At 45.7% G+C, this 17,377-nt stretch overlaps 1 protein-coding gene across 1 annotated transcript in view; it reads left to right on the top strand.

Moving 5' to 3' along the window:
- The window catches only part of EPHB2 (EPH receptor B2), a 43,424-nt gene extending 26,275 nt beyond the window's left edge, over nucleotides 1-17,149 (top strand). Inside the window, exons 9-14 of the mRNA XM_031556726.1 lie at nucleotides 30-277; nucleotides 1,166-1,381; nucleotides 2,445-2,594; nucleotides 4,218-4,411; nucleotides 4,692-4,847; nucleotides 7,962-17,149. Coding sequence (XP_031412586.1) covers nucleotides 30-277; nucleotides 1,166-1,381; nucleotides 2,445-2,594; nucleotides 4,218-4,411; nucleotides 4,692-4,847; nucleotides 7,962-8,070 — 1,073 coding nt within the window. The 3' untranslated portion in view covers nucleotides 8,071-17,149. The remainder of the gene's footprint in view (nucleotides 1-29; nucleotides 278-1,165; nucleotides 1,382-2,444; nucleotides 2,595-4,217; nucleotides 4,412-4,691; nucleotides 4,848-7,961) is intronic.
- The last annotated feature ends 228 nt before the right edge of the window (nucleotides 17,150-17,377 follow it).

The following is a 17,377-nucleotide window of genomic DNA, read 5'->3' as shown; positions in this document are numbered from 1 at the left end:
GAGCTCAACCTGTTTCTCTCTGTTCACAGGGGAGTTTGGTGAGGTGTGCAGTGGGCATCTCAAGCTTCCTGGCAAAAGAGAGATCTTTGTGGCCATCAAGACCCTGAAATCTGGTTACACAGAGAAGCAGAGACGGGACTTCCTGAGTGAAGCCAGCATCATGGGGCAGTTTGACCACCCCAATGTAATCCACCTGGAGGGAGTGGTGACCAAGAGTTCCCCAGTCATGATCATTACAGAGTTCATGGAGAATGGCTCGTTGGACTCCTTCTTGAGGGTATGAAATCCCAGGGTCAGAGGAGGACTGGAGGGAGAGATTTGTTCTTTGTGCCAGTATAGCTTGTCCTTCACTGCCCACTGGGGAGGTCTGTGGTCTCAAGAGGAGTGGTGGCAAGAGGAGCCCTCAAGAGGAGGGCTGTCATCTTATGTGTACTCAAGATTGAACCAAGCTTTACTTTTTTAGTACAGTTACATAAATCAAAGTTACAGGTTTAAAGAAAAAGGAAGCTTTCCCAATGCCTTAGAAGTAATCTGTTACTCTTTCACTCCTATGTGTAGCATCTAGGTCAGGTCATCCTGTCCTGGTCATAATGATATTGGGTGGAGTTGGGCTCCATAAATGGAGCCAGGAGTTGGACTGAGTGATCCTTGTGGTCTCTTCCATCTCGGAGTATTCTGTGATTCTATGTGTTTGTACACTTGTAATAGAGGAGTGTTGCTCATTTCAGAGCAACTCCTTTACAGACATGGAGGTGAGTTCTGCCAGATCTTTTACACAGCAGGGCTTCAGCTCCAGCTGCTGTGTCTAAATATTTGCAGGCTTGAGTCTGACATGAATAATTCACTGTGTGGAGTGGATGTTGAATTCAATTGCTTAATAGGAATAGATTACCCCTTCCAAACCCTTCTGTGCAAGGTGTGGCAGACCTGTCACCTTTGGATGTCAGCAGCCATTGGTATTGGTGCCTGTAGGGCATGTGAGGGTGACTTCCAGCCCTTGTGAGCTCTCAGCTCTCCCTTCTCTTTCTTTGAGAGGGAACTTGTGGTGCTGGTGGCATAGTGTGTCTTGACATGTGATGTAAACAAAGACTACTGGCTGTTTGCCCACTCACAACAGGCTGTGGATTTGCACCTCTCATGTCGATTCTTTCCTTTTTTCCCCAAGCAAAATGATGGGCAGTTCACGGTGATCCAGCTGGTGGGCATGTTGCGTGGCATTGCAGCAGGCATGAAGTACCTGGCTGATATGAACTACGTGCACCGGGACCTGGCTGCCCGCAACATCCTGGTCAACAGCAACCTGGTCTGCAAAGTGTCCGACTTCGGCCTCTCCCGTTTCCTGGAGGATGACACCTCTGATCCCACTTACACCAGTGCACTGGTAAAGCTGCTTTTCCACCGCAGGAGGGATGGGTGGGGAGGAAAGGAGTGAGGGAGAAGTCTCCTGTTGATGTTAAGAATGCTTTCCTCAAGGTACCAACAGTGGGAATAATGTGCCAAGTGGGAAATATTAACCGAATGAATGAAGGAAGGTCTTTTCTTGAAGTTTGTGTCCAGTTGTTTTTCCAGCAGCTGTTGATAGGCCTTATAATCATACTATGGAGAAGACTTTCTTGATCAGTAAGACTGCAGCCAGTAGTTTTCCTAGATACCATCTTTTGCAGAGGCAGACAACATCACCGCCACTGCAATGCCTATGAGACGTGTTCTTGGAAATAATTGTTGATAGAGCTGGGGCATGATCTGTAGGAAATGATCCCTCCTAGATCTTTTGGAGCTGCCAGTGAGAAGATGTCAAGCACAGCTCTTCATGAATTCTTTTAATTTAATTTAATTCTTAAAAAAGAATTTAATTATTTTTTATTCTGCTTCTGAGATAGATGACAGCAAAAGGATGGGAGGGAGATTTAAGAGGAACTTGTTTGATTTTTTCCAATTTCACAGTCATTCATGTGTGTGCCAGCACAATGGACATTTTGACATGCCAAGGATTGCTATAACTGTAGGCAGGTGGAAAGAGCTGAGCTTGTTTAATATGGTGAAAAGAAGGCTGAGTGCCCTCCTAAAAGTGACCTGCAGTACTTGAAGAGCAGGAAGAAGTCAGAGCCAAACAGTTTTCCTTCGTACCATATGATGTAACAAGGAGCAATAGACAAAATCATAGCGTGGGACACTCGGGTTGAATAATAGGAAAAACTTCTTCCCCAGGGGCTTGGTGCAACCTTGAACAAGTCACCAGACAGATGAGGAGGATCATCAACCCTGAAGGTTGCCAGGAGCTGGCTGGACAAAGCCATTCCCAACCTGTTGATAGGGATAGTTGAGAGATCCCTTCCTTCTGGGATTTTATCGGTATATCAGACGAAAGTGTTTTGGACATATCTCTTTCAATTGCTCTTTCTTTTTCTGCTGCTATCTTTTCTTAGTTGTTGTTTTCCCTGCAGGGTGGAAAGATCCCAATACGGTGGACAGCACCTGAAGCAATTCAATACCGAAAATTCACATCAGCCAGTGATGTGTGGAGCTATGGAATAGTCATGTGGGAGGTGATGTCGTACGGCGAGCGGCCTTACTGGGATATGACCAATCAAGATGTGAGTTGTTAAGAAACCAGGAGCAGGAACACTGAAATCAAGAGCAGATTGCAAGGCGAAGGCATGGTTATACCTATACATGGCCTGTGGCATGTCCAGAACCCTCTCTATCATGGGAGAGGTGTCCACAGTCAACATCTTTCAGTATTCTTGTTGTATTGTCTCTCTGATGAGCTGTCCTTCATGCTCTCTAGGCCTCAGATACCCTCAGGATAAAACATCAGGGTCTTGGGTGGACCCTTTTGTGTGCAGAAGGCTTGTCTACCTCTCTTCTGCAAGCCTGGGTATGAAAACCTTTATATAACAGCATCTTCCTGACCTCCAGTTTGTTTCAGAACTGCCCCTGGGAAGTAAATGAGGACCCTCTCTACTGCCACCTCTATTCTACCATCCTGTGGGCTCGTCAGTCTTTGGGCTTCCCACCTGGCCCTCTCAACTCCTCCCACCCCAATGGCAAATTAGACATTTTTCAGGTCAATACAGCTTCATCCATACCATGTCAGGTTCAGAGAAGGGCAAATTCCTCCTCTTGCCTAGTGGGGAATTTGTTGAAACGAGTCCCTAGTGGCTGAAGCGTGGCTTCCTTGTCCCAGCACACCAGTAAAATCTTTACATTAGTTCTGTGTGACAAAGAGAAGGATGTTAAGTTTTAGGCCCTTCTCAGAAAGGCCTCATTCACATTTGGGTTTCATTATCACTTTCAGTTTCAAGCATTTACTGCAGACATGTCACTGCCCTTCTCCCGCCTTGGCATCCCGCCGTGCACTTGGCATTCTGCTTTCCCCCACTCGTGTCATTGTTCTCTCCCTTCTGTTCTGCACCTCTTCCCTCACAGCTTCCCACCTCCATCACGCAGCTGGTGGGGATGTCAGAGCCCATGCCCATCTCCTCAGTGCAGCTTGCTGCATGCTGGCTGCTCCCCTGCCTCCCCAGCCTCTTCTCCCCCTTCCTGTGCCGCAGGACATCATGCCCCAGAAGCTGTCACCACTTAATTGCAGCTGATGCTCCCTGCGAATTAGCACACGGCAGATACTTGCTGCAGTTTAGCCTCCTGACCCTTGGGTGTGAGAGTCTGGGGAGGCAGAGGAAGGAAAAAGGAATGCAGAGTGCAGGCTGTGCCCCCTCGCGGGGTGTATCTGCTGGCTGCAAGGCGGGTGGCTCCTTAGGAAATCGTTCAGTCAGTGCCAGAGCCAAGTGCTTGATGGTTGCGTGGACTCCCTCCAGTCCTTCCCCAGGAGGGTCTTAGGTAGCTCACCAGAGGAGTCCTTAGAAGTGTGCAAGACAAATCTGTGGTGGCCATAATCAAGGAGTGAGAACAGACAGAGATGCTGAGATCCTTCTACCAGAGTGACGGGGAGCTGAGGTTTCCTCTTGAAGAAGATCCTTTCTGCGTGTGCTGTTTCCATTATATGTGGCAAGACCGTGTATTTTCCCAGGTCCTGTGGAGAAACAGGGAGACACCAAAGAAGCATAAGGCAAAGCCTTCTTCTCACCGTGACAGTCACCCTTAGGAGCTAAGAAAAGGAACATTAAGAGTTAAATGAGTGCCACTTTGGCCTACTCCTCCATTCAGGGATAAAGATGTTATTGCCACTCTATTGATTTCTCTTCCTCTTGTTGCAGGTGATAAATGCTATTGAGCAGGACTATCGGCTGCCACCCCCTATGGATTGTCCAAATGCCCTGCACCAGCTAATGCTTGACTGTTGGCAGAAGGATCGAAACCACAGACCCAAATTTGGACAGATTGTCAACACTTTAGACAAAATGATCCGAAATCCTAATAGTCTGAAAGCCATGGCACCTCTCTCCTCTGGGTATGCATGCTGTCTTACTGTCTTTTGGTTTCTGTTTGCAGAGCTGCTGTTGTTGGTGCACCATCCTTGCATCTCTCCTGGGTAGCTGTTGTAAAGACCACTTGGCCTATGTTGTTTGCCCCTCTATAGAGGATCAGTAAAAGATGTCAGAGTCACTCTTGTCCCTCTCCTTTGAACTGAGTAATGCTGATCCAAGTCATTCCAGCCGATGGAGGGTGCAGAAATACATGTGCTTGCCTGCCGTTGCTTGTTGTGATCATTCTCTATTTCTGTGTTTCAGGGTTAACCTCCCTCTACTTGACCGCACAATCCCAGATTATACCAGCTTCAACACTGTGGATGAATGGCTGGATGCCATCAAGATGAGCCAGTACAAGGAGAGCTTTGCCAGTGCTGGCTTCACCACCTTTGATATAGTATCTCAGATGACTGTAGAGTAAGTGCCCAGGCTTCTAGTCCCAAAGCACAAGGAAAGATCTCAGTGGTTTAACAACTGATCACTAATTGAGTTTATTTTCTTTTCACATTGTTATATAGAATTTGTTACCTTGTAGACCCACTTCTGGTCTGTTCAATTTCTGCAGAACTGTCTCTATTCTGCAGGCAGTCCTGCATGCAGATTTTGTCCATCTATTGCTCTATATCTGCAGAATTCAGTCCCGTGTTCTCACATTGCATATCCCCACTGTGAAAATGAAAAATGCCTTCAGTGCCTCCAAAACCCCTCCATGGAACAAATGGAGATTTTACAGTGGCATCAGGCACTTCTCCAACCACTGGAGAGCACTTCAGGACTCCACAGTCCTTTTGCACGTCTGGCTTCTAGGCAAAGGAGACATACATGCTATAAAAAAATTCTGGTTAAGAAAAGGCTCTGGAAGTCCACATGGTTTCACTTTGTTCTGAATTGTCCTGTATGCACTAAAAACTTTCCTCAGTGGCAAAATTTAGCAAGTTCTTCAGAGGAAGCAGGCAGCTGAAATCCATTTGTGGTAGTTTTTGAAATCCCTTGGGGCCAGCTGGGGCTTTGATGCCTCTCGGGAAAGATTTGTAGTTGGTTGCAGTTAGCTTTAGAAACCCTTGCCAGGAAAGCACCAAGCATTAAAGCCATGTGTAAGCGCTGTGATGTCTCTGTGCCTGGTAACTAGGAAGGTTTCTTGGAATTGATGCCTAATTTCACACTTTAAAACTATCACTCAATCAGAATGCGTTCACACAAACAGCCAAACTGATTTTTTTTGGCTTTTTTTGCTCTTACTTGCTGCCAGGAAATTCACATGGCAATTCTGACTGCTTCAGTGTATCCATGGTACAGCCCCAGGGCTTTGGGGGTGATTTTGGGACTGTGTAGGCTGTGTGCATACTACAGGAAGAGGACCCTTAAAATCTGAAAGATAACGAAGAAGAACTTTAACCAAACTGGGACGTCAGGCCCACACCAAAACCCAACCCTGCTAGATTTGGTGGATTTTATGCAATATATCTGTTGGATACATTGCAGCCAGGCTAATGAAGTCAGCGTTTTTCTTGGATGTGCTCGGTGTCCATTAAATGCTACTCTTCCCAGTACCTTACCACATCCCTCACAGTATCTTCCAAGTCCTCTCTGTGCACCTTCAGTGTTGTCACAAGGGTACCCTCAGCTCATCCTCGTGTCCCCTATCACTTTTGACAAACCTCCTTTCTACATTTCTCACCTGATTGGGTGGACAGAATAATAGAGATGATAGTCCAGATCCTTTATCCTTGGAAAATCATGATACAACATTACTTGAGACCACCTTCTAAGGATTGCTGGTCTTTGCAGAAGTACCTAATTCTATCAGTGGAACTGAACTGCCACAAGACCCTCTTTTCTTGAAACTGGGATAGCCAGCAAAGTTTGAATGTTTACTGAAAACAACTTCAGTGTGCCAAATGCAGGTGATTTCAGTGCTGATCTACTTGAATGTGAACCTAACAAGGTTGAACAAGACCCAGGGCAAGGTGTTGCACTTGGGTCAGGGCAGTCCCAGATACAAATATGGACTGGGAGTAGAACTATTGAAAGCATCCCTGTGCAGAAGGACTTGGGGGTCCTGATGGATGAAACGCTGGACATGAGCCAGAGTAAAGACTGGTTTTTATTCCTAATCAGAGTAAAAGCAGAAATCAAATTGCCAGACTCTTCCCACAGGAAATGTTCCCTTTTCTTAACTCAGCATATTTGGCAGCACAGAGAAGGGAATGGAAAGCAGCAAGGCGTGCAGTCACTGTAAGGACACCACCCTGATGCCAGGGTTGTGTAGTGCACCAACAGGTTTCCAGTTGCTTTGCTGAGCAGAAATTCGAATGGCAGCAAAACTGTGGCTTGGGTGCTCACTCTCCCACCATTCTTAGAGACTGAAGGGTGCTTTGACAGTGGTCTGCAGCCAGAACATGTGATTTGTGGCACAGATCCATCCTCAGCTTTCCTTCTTCATTCCTTCTTCCTCCTTGTGTTTGACTGGAGAGACAAGGTGTAGAGCAAGCACTAAAGCAAATACCAGCTCATTTGCCACTTGTTCTAAAGGATTTTCTTCCACATTTCCTTGCAGTTTCCATTTGCCCTGCTTTGCTCATTGATGCCCACTCTTAAAATTCTGTTCCTAACACTGAAGGAAAGAGAAAAGGCAATTGAAAATCCTTAAAGTAAGACACGAATGGCATCTTACGAATGCCATCCATTCTCTGATCAGAAGATTCATGACTGAAATTTATCCACCAGCAGGGAGATGAGCAGCAAACTCAGCTGGAGTGATCACATATAGCACTAATGCAGAGTAACACTCATGCTCTTGGTGTGAGCTTTATCTTCCCCAGATGCCTAATATCCATCAAAAACAGCAGCAGTGCAAAAATTAGATTGCCACGCTTCAGAAAAGAGGATAAGTAGCAAAAGTTTATCACTTCATGGCCTCATCAGAACAGTCTGGTAGATGTGATACTTAGGGATATGGTTTAGTGGTGATGGGTGGATGTTGGACTGGATGATCTTAGAGGCCGTTTCCAACCTGAATGACTCTGTGACTCTGTGATAATTCAGGAGTACAAAAGCACTCATCTTTGCACAGGGAGTAACATTCATGTATCACCTCCTGTTCATCCATCTCCAAGGATGGAAAAGTAGGTTTCTAATTCCTATCTGACACAGCAGGAGAGAGAATCCAGACTTTCAAGAATCCAAACAATACAAGGATAGAAAACCTAAAGCTTTTCAAAGACCAGTTCACTTAGAAGCACTGCATTGGCACTCAGTATTGAGGTTTCCAGTACTTTGGGGGTGCTGCAGTTATGTTGAAACTGCAAAGATTGAGAGGTTCAACCAGGAGAAGAAAAGGCAGAGGAGTGGAGGTTTCACCGAGCTCTCATTCATCCATTGCATTTGTGGGATAAGTGCTGCAGATGTAGTGTGGGGACTGCATCTCCCAGCATAGCACGCTCCAAGGGGATGCTCATGCATAGCCTTGTTCTGATGTACTTTCTGATCTTTGCTGATGTTTATGTGGTGTTTGTTTCTTTCCTCCCAAAGGGACATTCTACGAGTTGGGGTCACTTTAGCAGGACACCAGAAGAAAATTCTGAACAGTATCCAGGTGATGAGAGCACAGATGAACCAAATTCAGTCTGTGGAGGTTTGATAGCGACATGTCCTCGTGCTCCACTTCCTTGAGGCCCTGCTCCCCTCTGCCCCTGTGTGTCTGAGCTCCAGTTCTTGAGTGTTCTGCGTGGATCAGAGACAGGCAGCTGCTCTGAGGATCATGGCAACAGGAAGAAATGCCCTATCGTCGACAACGAGAAGTCACCAAGAGGTGAAACAATGGAAAACAATGGAAAAAGGGAACAAGAAAAGACAGCTATTTTGAAAACAAACAAACAGTGAATTATTTTTAAATAATAATAAAGCAATTGCAGTCTTGAAAAGGGCTCCAAGACCAATGGGAGTCTTCAAAGGAAGAAAATAGAGCAGCTTCATCTATTTCCTCTTGCACAAGGGTTGCTGCAGCTGGGCCCAGACACCTCTGGAGTAATGAGACTTTTCAAGAAGATGAATGGAAAGAATGGTCACAAGAAGCACTTCTCTTTCTCACATGGGATGGCAGCTCTGGGAATGCCCAGCAGTCCTTCCTGAAAGCCCTGTTGGCAAATCGAAGAGGAGAGCTGAAGCTCTTTGGTGCTGTGGAACCAAGTGCATCTCAGAAATTGTTGGACTTCTACAAAAGCTGAAGACATTCTTTTTTTTTAAACAAGTAAACTGATACTAGAAGAGGCTGTTTCCGTCAAATGAGAAGGAATCTGTAACACGGGGGGGGAGGGGGTTGGGGGATGGGGGAAATCAGTCCTTTTTACATCTCTTTATTTTCTCTTGTCATGGAACAGTTTTGTGAGTGACAGTTTCCTAAGGGTCCGTCCATCCACCCTCCAATGGCATCATTGTTTCATACATATCATATGCACAAGACTTATAGTGATGTCCTCACTCGATGCCAATGATCTTTCCCCAGAAGACTTCCCAAGTACAGTATGTAGTAGATTTTGATTACAAATGCTGATGTGTACCTTTATTTTTCGGTTGTCATTGTTGGGAGATTCGTCCTTTTACCTTGCTTTGTTAACACCAATATGTGAGTTTGGGGTTGGAATTTTTTTGGTCGATTGGGGTGGTTTTTCTTTTTTAACGAAAAGGAAACAACATTTCCAAGCATCATATCATTCAAGAACTTAAATCCTTTCCTTGCGGAAGGAAAATTGCTTATTGACAATATGCCAGGAGAAAAATTTTTTATATGCACATTTCCTCATGTTTGCTTGTTTGTTATTTTGCAATTCGTTTCGACCTGACAGGTGTTCCCAACTGTTGGGTTTCCTGTTGTCTGATGAGATGAAATGATCACCTGCTCAATTCAGGGTTGTTGGTGCAGTGCTGAGCAGTATGATGGAAGGGTTATTGCTTTTGTTTTATGGAGGGGAAGGAAGGATGGGAGGGTAGTTGTGTTCTGAGTGGGAATGATGGCTGTCAGCCCCTTGGAGATGTCTGCTTAGAAACATGTCAAGGTTGGTTGGTGCACACGGTTTCTAGCTGCAAGGTTGTGGGTGCTTTGTACCATAACCAAGCTCTGTGGCAGTGCTTTGTGCCCTTTGGACACACAGTCCCTTTGTTAGGCAATGCCCAGTTGGCTCAGAGCATCATCTCAGCCCGTTGCCTCTAGGATAGCACAGGGGAGCAAACACTGAGTCCAGGTCTCTGTAGGAAAGTGCCATGGTTGAAGCTCAATGACCAGCTGGTGGGTTTATAAATAACAGAAAGAAATACTTTAGTTACTGATAAATACCACCAAGCAAGTGCAGGGCAAATAGAAATTATAGTAATGGGATTGTTGTCCCCGTTCAGCACCACCTCATGTCTCCTGGAACATGCTACCAGCCTCCATGGCAGGGTTCAGCTGCCCACATGTGTCATATTTGCACACATCTGAACCTGTGTTGATAAACCTTCCTCTGCCATTGCCATGTCATTCATAGAGTCCTGTGCTCATGTTCAGCAGCATGGGGTGCTGGAAGGCATGCACTGGGAGCTGGTTTGCTGTGTTCTCCAGGAGCTGAATCCAAGAGGAAGGCTGTAGATGGAACTCCCTGTTTAGACCTCAGTGGCCAGACATCACTTTTCTAGATAAGTGGCCATTTATAAAGTACTCAGCATTTCCCGCTTTCAGATCAGATGGGAAAGCACATATAAGTGGCAGCAGAGCAATTTCCTGCAACTGAGAGTTACTTCTCTGCTATCTCCTTTACTTGCCCTACTGCCTCCTTCAGGGCAGAATCTGACGTAGAGAGAGTTTGGAGTGAGTGGACAACAGGCATTGTATGCAGGCAGGAGCTGGACATTTCAGCTGCCCTGTATGCGGTGTGTGTAGTGTGTTATCTAGCTGGAAGGATGTTTTGAACGCCCTTGAATTCAGAAAGCACTGCTCCAGATCATCAAATGAACTCAGTTTAAAGAGGAGGATGCAAAAACTGACGGTGTCAACTAAACAGAGTGCTTTCAGAGGGCACACAGGGAAGGAAGAGTCTTCTCCAAGCCACCCGTCCCATAGAACTGCTCACGTGGGTGTCTCTGTCTTGCAGTGTAGTGGCTGTATTTTAACAAGGAGCTGTTGTCAGCTCCCAGAGGCATGGCTTTCCCAAAGGCATGGCTTTCCCAGAGGTCTCAGAATCGTTTTGGTGACAGTTGGGGCTGAGGGAAGCAGGGTGCCATGCCAACCCTTCTAGCCACAGCCAACCACCTACTTTATGTGCAAGGGAGCTTTGCAGGACAAGGAGAGCTGTCTGACTTGAAAACTCACCAGCAAATTCCTATGGGGCAACCATGTGGAAGGAGCACGTGATGCCCTTCAGTTGTCTTTTCTCAGACAGCTCTTGGCTGTTCTCTGCCATCAATGCATGCGTGCTTATACCACGGAGGAGCAGTGGCCAAGCAGTGTCCTATCAGCCAGTGGGGCTTGGAAGGACACTTCAGGTTATTTGTCTCAGTGCACTGAATCTCCTCACTGAACTGCATTAAACACATCTACCTGCCAGACCCAACCCACTGTGAAAGAAGGGACCACACAGAGCTCAGTGCCACGGCAGCTGTCTGCAGGATAGAGAAAGCACATCCTTATCTCTTCCTCTGACCAAAAAAATCGCATGATGGCAGTCCTACAATAATACACTCCCATCTATTTATATCAGGCATTGCTGCGACATCTGTCCGTGTTTGTACAGGACTAATGGAGAATGAGACCTAAAATGGAAATGATCCATAAAACACTGCAATTTTCTGCATCCCTACAGCTTTCCAGGGAGGATGAGGAACCGAGTTCCTGTTAAGTACTTTGGTTGTAAATTATTCTGGTGCATGCTCCAGTGGACAGCCTAGTCACTGAAGTGACTTTAATGTTTATACTTCATGGGTATCAAATGTACTGCTATGAAATATGAGTGTAATGGCAAAATTCAACAAATAAGAAGGGGAAAACGGGGAAAAGTCACTTGCTAACATTTACACTGTGAAATAGTTGTGCATATGCATGTGTGCATGTGTGAATACTTAACAAAGCTCATCACCATGTTCTTTTTCAGGCAGCTTGTTGCAATTTTCACATTTTCCCTCCATCTTTCAAGCTACCTCCAAGACCTCTTCTCCTCCACTGTTGCCCACTGCCATCTGCTGCCGAGGCCACGTTTGTCCTGTGATGGCATCCAGTAGAAGAGCTGAGCAGGACGCTAAGTTGAAAATATGTTAGTTGGCCAAGTTCAAATCACACAGAGTCTCATGAATATGTGGGTAGTAGAAAGGTAAAGGATTCACCCACGATACTGCATTTTATGGGTCACTTTCAGCCCTCTAATTAACAGCAAAGGGAAAAAAAATTGAAAAATGAACTTAAAAGGCACAGCACTGCCATGAATTACTCACCAGCTGTGGCACAGAGCACTACAGGCTGCACTCCCCCTCTACAAATTATCTCCCTTTCTCCCCTAAAACCCCAGAATTTCATGAACTCGTTGTAGATTTGCAGCTTGCAGCAGATGAGGATCTGTTTGTTATCATCTGGTTTCTCTCCATTGTATCCTCACTACCACACAGTAGATTTCAGTCTCTCCATGGGGTCCGGGTCAGTGTTGCTGTTCCAGGGTCTGGCAGTTTTGTTCAAAGGCAGAACATTTTATCCCCCAACTCCATGGCAGCCATGGTACAGCAAGCCACCATTTTGGTGTTGTTGGACTGGTTGGCATCAGAACTTGCACTCTGCTGCATTATTAACAGCTACGTCCTCTGATAATGCAATAAATCTGTGTCTGTCTCGGATTTATGAATCCAAAATGTGTGAAGTAAGACAAAATATGTTTTAGTCTTTTCTTTTTTTTTTTCATCTCCCTCTCTGTGTGTCTGACTTGAGGCTGATTTATTGTAGGTCTTTTCCATCTTCACATTTAACAAGCTCTTCACATACAGGATTCAGCATTTTGCCCTTCAGAGTTGTAAGAACAACTGATATAGCATCAGCTTCATGGTTGCACTCTGTGGCAGTTATCCAGTGCAGATAAAAACACCCTAAAATTTACCTTCTTTGCTGTGTTCCACTCCGATCTCTTAGAGAAACTGGTGTTTGGAGTGCTTTCAGCTCTAGGATCAACAATCCTTTACTCCCAGCAATTAAACTGAATTTTATTCTGGGTGGTCCTCACTGTTCGAAGAGTTGGACTCGATGATCCTTATGGGTCCCTTCCAACTTGGGATATTCTGATTCTGACGTGTCCTCAGAATGGCAGCCTTCTTCCCTTGCATTATCTACTTACAGCCATGTTCTGTATGGTGTCTCCAGTCCATGAGTTGAGCAGCAGTGCCGTCTGCTTACAGTGGTGGGTCCACCGTGTTCACAATTCAGTGCACTTCTGCCACTGGCTTTTCATGAGCATTGACCACAAAAATTATCTTCTGTGCTGCTGATTTCATTTTGTTATTGCTGAGAGCTACTGGAGTTCTCCTGCTATGCAAAAAACCTGAATATCTGTATTTCTTTTTCGCTTCAGACACATTTTGGGCTCATCTTTAGAATTCTTCAGGGTGAGTCATCCATCTCTGGGATGATTTTGCTTCTTGTAACCATCGAACCCTTCCCAGAAAGAGAACATCACTTCTGTCCATGTTTACTTCCATGTGTGAGGCATTCCACAGTCCTCCATGAAAACTCCCTGCATCATGCAGATATTTCCTCAAATCTGATTTATTGTTGTGCCTCTGTGTTATTTCTACACTGTCGAATGTTAGCTGTACAGATTTAGGACTAAAAGCGAGACATCATCTCTGCCCTCAAATCTTTGTTTGTCTTAATTTGTATTCTCCACTGCCCTACAAATGACTCAGCAGCTTCTCATCGTTTCTCTCAGTTCTGTAGGAGATTTGCACTCCTCTGCAGCCCTGTGCTTTGTGGGATAGCAGCACACACGTCGTATGGTCTGATCCCTGACTCATTTCTCCTCTGGCAGTTGGATGTTCACAGTTCCCTGATTGTCGTTCAGAGCACCACGAGACTTAACTGTGTGCCTCATCTTTTCCACGAAATCCATTCTACCTTTGTGAAAAAAAAAAGAAAAAAAGAAAAAAAAAACTTAATTTGATCCTTTTCCAGTTGCCAAGTTCAGGATTTTTTCAGTTACTTTAACTGTAGCTTCTACCTCTATGTCCAGGGTCAGTCTTCAGCTGTTGCACAGACAGCATTGTGTCCCTTGGCAGTCCTCCTAAAGAGGAAAGGAATACACTTTTTGGAGACATCAACAGCCAAACAGCTGTGTTAGCAAAGCTAATGGAAGGAGAGCAAGAGGGACTCAAAAGAAGCATGACAGGCAAATCCCTCTTTTGCCCAAAATATCTTTCTTCTGTGCTGCCCACTCATTGATTGTGGTCTGTGGTCATCAGGTTGGCTTAAGAGGTTGGGGGTCAACGTTGTACCCCCTCTGAACAGTTCCTTGGGTATGGTGGACACCAGCCTGGGGCTGATGGTCTGGCAAATCTGCACTCTTGCTTGGCCTTTGCTTTTGGAGAATGAATGCAAAGACTCTGATTGCTAACAAATGCTAGCACTCAGCCTTCACATGAGTGTTGTTATGAGCCCTGAGATCTCTTGTGTGCTGAATTCTCGAAGGGAAGAAACTAAGGGAGGCAGAAAAGGGCAGTAGGAACAGCCAAAAGTCTTTGGAGGTATTAGATTTTGAATTTAGGTCTGACAGAGGTAAACGATAAGAAATTTCATGCCATTAAATAAGATGTAGCAAAGGTGAGTAGGAAGGAGCCACCATTTCTCACAATAAACAAATGCAGATGAAGTGAAATATTTTCTGACACAGAGCACAGTGACTGAATGCTGGAGCTCACTGCTGCAGGATGCTGACGGTAAGAACTAGATTCAAAGGATGACAAATTTGTTTAAGTAAAATCTGTGTTAGCTTCCTCAACACAAAAATACCTCTTCTGTGCTTTCTGGGACACAGATGCCACTGGCTGCCCAGGGAGCTGTGGGTGCCCCATGGCTGGAGGTGCCCAGTGCCAGGCTGGAAGGGGCAACCTGATCTGGTGGGGACAACCAGCACTCAGCAGTGTTGGAATCTCTGCACTGGATACTGGCTCAACTTACATGAGCAGTCTCCGTTGGTTGCATGCTTATCCAAACATGAGTCCAAATGGACCCATGCACATTGCCTCGAGGATGAAAACTCAGGAAAGGAGCCAGGCACAAGCTTCTAAAACAGGTGAAGAGGTTTCAATGCAATGTTGTCATTCAGGGCTGGGCTGCGTGCATGCAGTGAAATCCCAGAGGCATCCAAGAGCAGACACTGAGTGCTGGGGCCTCCAGGACAAGGTGCAAACAGGTGCTGAGTGCAAGGTGCAGTTATTGAGTGCTGACCCAGTTCCAACGCTGGTTTTTTCCTCTTATGTCCTGAGGACAACTTAGCTGCCAACAAAACTCTTGCCACTTGGGATACCTTTATAGCATAAATAAGAGCTACTTGACACAGGCAATGATTAATTTCCCTCTTCAGTATGGCCTACAGATCCCTGCAAGCTATGGGAAGCTTACAGGGGCTAAGGAAAGGCACACAGTGCTTGGTGCCCTTGTATTGCCTTCAGATCTGTCTTGCTTCACCCCCGCTGAGACTCATCTCCAGTGCAACTCTGCTCTTTCTGCTCCTCTGAAAGGGAAGAACCAGGGTTTTTCTAGCTGATCCTTTTATGAATTCTCTTATAAATGACCGATCTGGAACTCAAGATCTGGAGTTTTCTTTTAAGCTGTTCAAGGAAATAAGCCACCCAGCTCACCCTTCCCTGGATCAACATGTGCAGAATGAACAGACACTGGGACAAACCAGGGACTGGATGTTTGCTTCTCTTCCTTCACTTGTAGATCCACAGAAGCTTCATCAGAAGGTGCTCTGCTGAATGCCCTCCTCTTGTGACTTCATCCATCTTGCACACTGTGATCCTTACATCCCTTTTCTTTCCTATTGCTTGTCCCCTGGCATCAGCTATCTCTGCTCTGCATGTTTTCCTTGTCCTCTGTCCCTTTCCCAGTACAGGAAGGCTGGATGGATTGCTTAAGTTTGGGTCATCTCCAAGGATTCCCCTCCTTGGGCCTGGCTCATCACATCTCTGCAGTAAACCTGTATCCAACTGCATTTCTTCTGATGAAAACATCCCACTCTGCCTGTCCTCCTTGGAAACATCATCTTCACATCCCAGATTTTCCTGGAGGAAGGAGGAGAAATTTTTATGAAACTGAGGCAAGAGTGCTAGGCTCATTGGTCATCATTTCCATGGAACAGTTAAAGGCAAAGGGCCCAGCCCTACCTCTTACAGCAGGTAAATGAACACACCCATCAGTCTGAGCCTGAGAATTCCCCACCAGTCTTTCAAAAAATGGTCATGCCCTCAATGGGCAATTGTCGAGGACTGACACCCACCCCTAAGGTCTCTGACAGGAGAGTATTTACCTGGTGCCTCATGTCAAAGGGAACCTTCAAGTGCTACGGAGCTATGCACAGCTCAGCTGTAGGGTTGCTTTTCTTCTGGTTGCTCGTCCAGAATAAGCTCAACAGGGAAACCCTTCTTAATTTTTGTGAGAGTGTCCAATTGATTGATGCCAGGGCAAAAAAGTAACAGATCTTCCTGGAGAAATGATCGGGGTGTCCCACATAATGTGATGGCTTGACTTGATGATCTTGAGAGCCTTCTCCAACCTAAATGACTCTGCAGTTCTGTTAGGGGCATGGTTGAATTGGTAGTGTTAGGTTAATGATTGGACTTGATGATCTTCATGGTCTTTTCCTAAATGATCGTATTCTATTCCGTGATCCCCACTCACTTTGCCAAGCTCTGGGCAGGACACAGGTGAGTTGTAACTGGGACGTGAGACCTCTATTCGAGCTGAGGTGGGCTCAGATAGTCAAACTACCCTCTGGAGCCCCAGATATCTCATATCAATGGGCTGCTGAGGAGATGAAGAGCTAACACAGATGCCTGTGTTTCTGTTTTTTAGGGAGGACCTGTCCTAGCTCAACAGTCAAACCTCAGGTTAGCAATGCAAAGGAGAAAGTAAGAGGGTCTCGGAGGGAAGCCTTATGCTGAAGTCTGGGAGGTGAGATTTGTGGGGAAATATGACTGTGATGTAGGGAACTTTGTAGGGAGATTTTGCCAGGCTCTGAATTCCTTGTGGCTTTGGAAGGATCTGGCAGTATAGGATGGGGGAATTATGTTTACCCTTCAACTACCCCAAATCAAGCTCGTCTAGTCAACACCACATCTTACCATTCCCCCAATCCAAGGATCCATCAGCTGGGCTCCAAGGGCATCCCCACGCCTGGTTTCCTACTGTTCATCATCCTGTGTGTTGGCCATGGCCCTGCGGACAATGTAACACTTTTCATGACAGTATTTGTATTTTTTTAATTGTGAATGGGGAGATAGTGTGCAGGTCCTTGTTACACAGGGATGTGTCTTCCATTCAGATCAGGGCTTCCCCTGGCTTCGTCAGATGTCTATCGATGTTACTGAGAAAAATAAAGAAAGAAATAAATCAGATGTATTTATAAAGGAAACAGAAACCCGCTGCTCCAATGCCTTTGTAGGAGTATTTTTAACAAAACATTTTTTCAAAATAAATGTGAATTGTAAAGTTTGAAGCATTTGCTTGTGGCTTTCTTTTCTAGGTGCTTTGTCAAACTTCCAGCCTTCCCAAGAACACTGCTTTGGTGTAAATAAGAATGTTAGATAAACATAAGGGTAATTGATCTCTTAGGAGAGAATGAGATGCTCAGAGCTGTGGATGCCCCATCCCTGGAGGTGCCCATGGCCATGGATGGTGTCCTGGGCAGCCTGAGCTGGTGGGGGCACCCAGCCCATGGCAGGGG

The sequence above is a fragment of the Meleagris gallopavo genome, chromosome 23 (assembly GCF_000146605.3).
Source record: "Meleagris gallopavo isolate NT-WF06-2002-E0010 breed Aviagen turkey brand Nicholas breeding stock chromosome 23, Turkey_5.1, whole genome shotgun sequence".
Taxonomy (NCBI): domain Eukaryota; kingdom Metazoa; phylum Chordata; class Aves; order Galliformes; family Phasianidae; genus Meleagris; species Meleagris gallopavo.
This window is presented reverse-complemented; position numbering and strand designations above follow the sequence as displayed.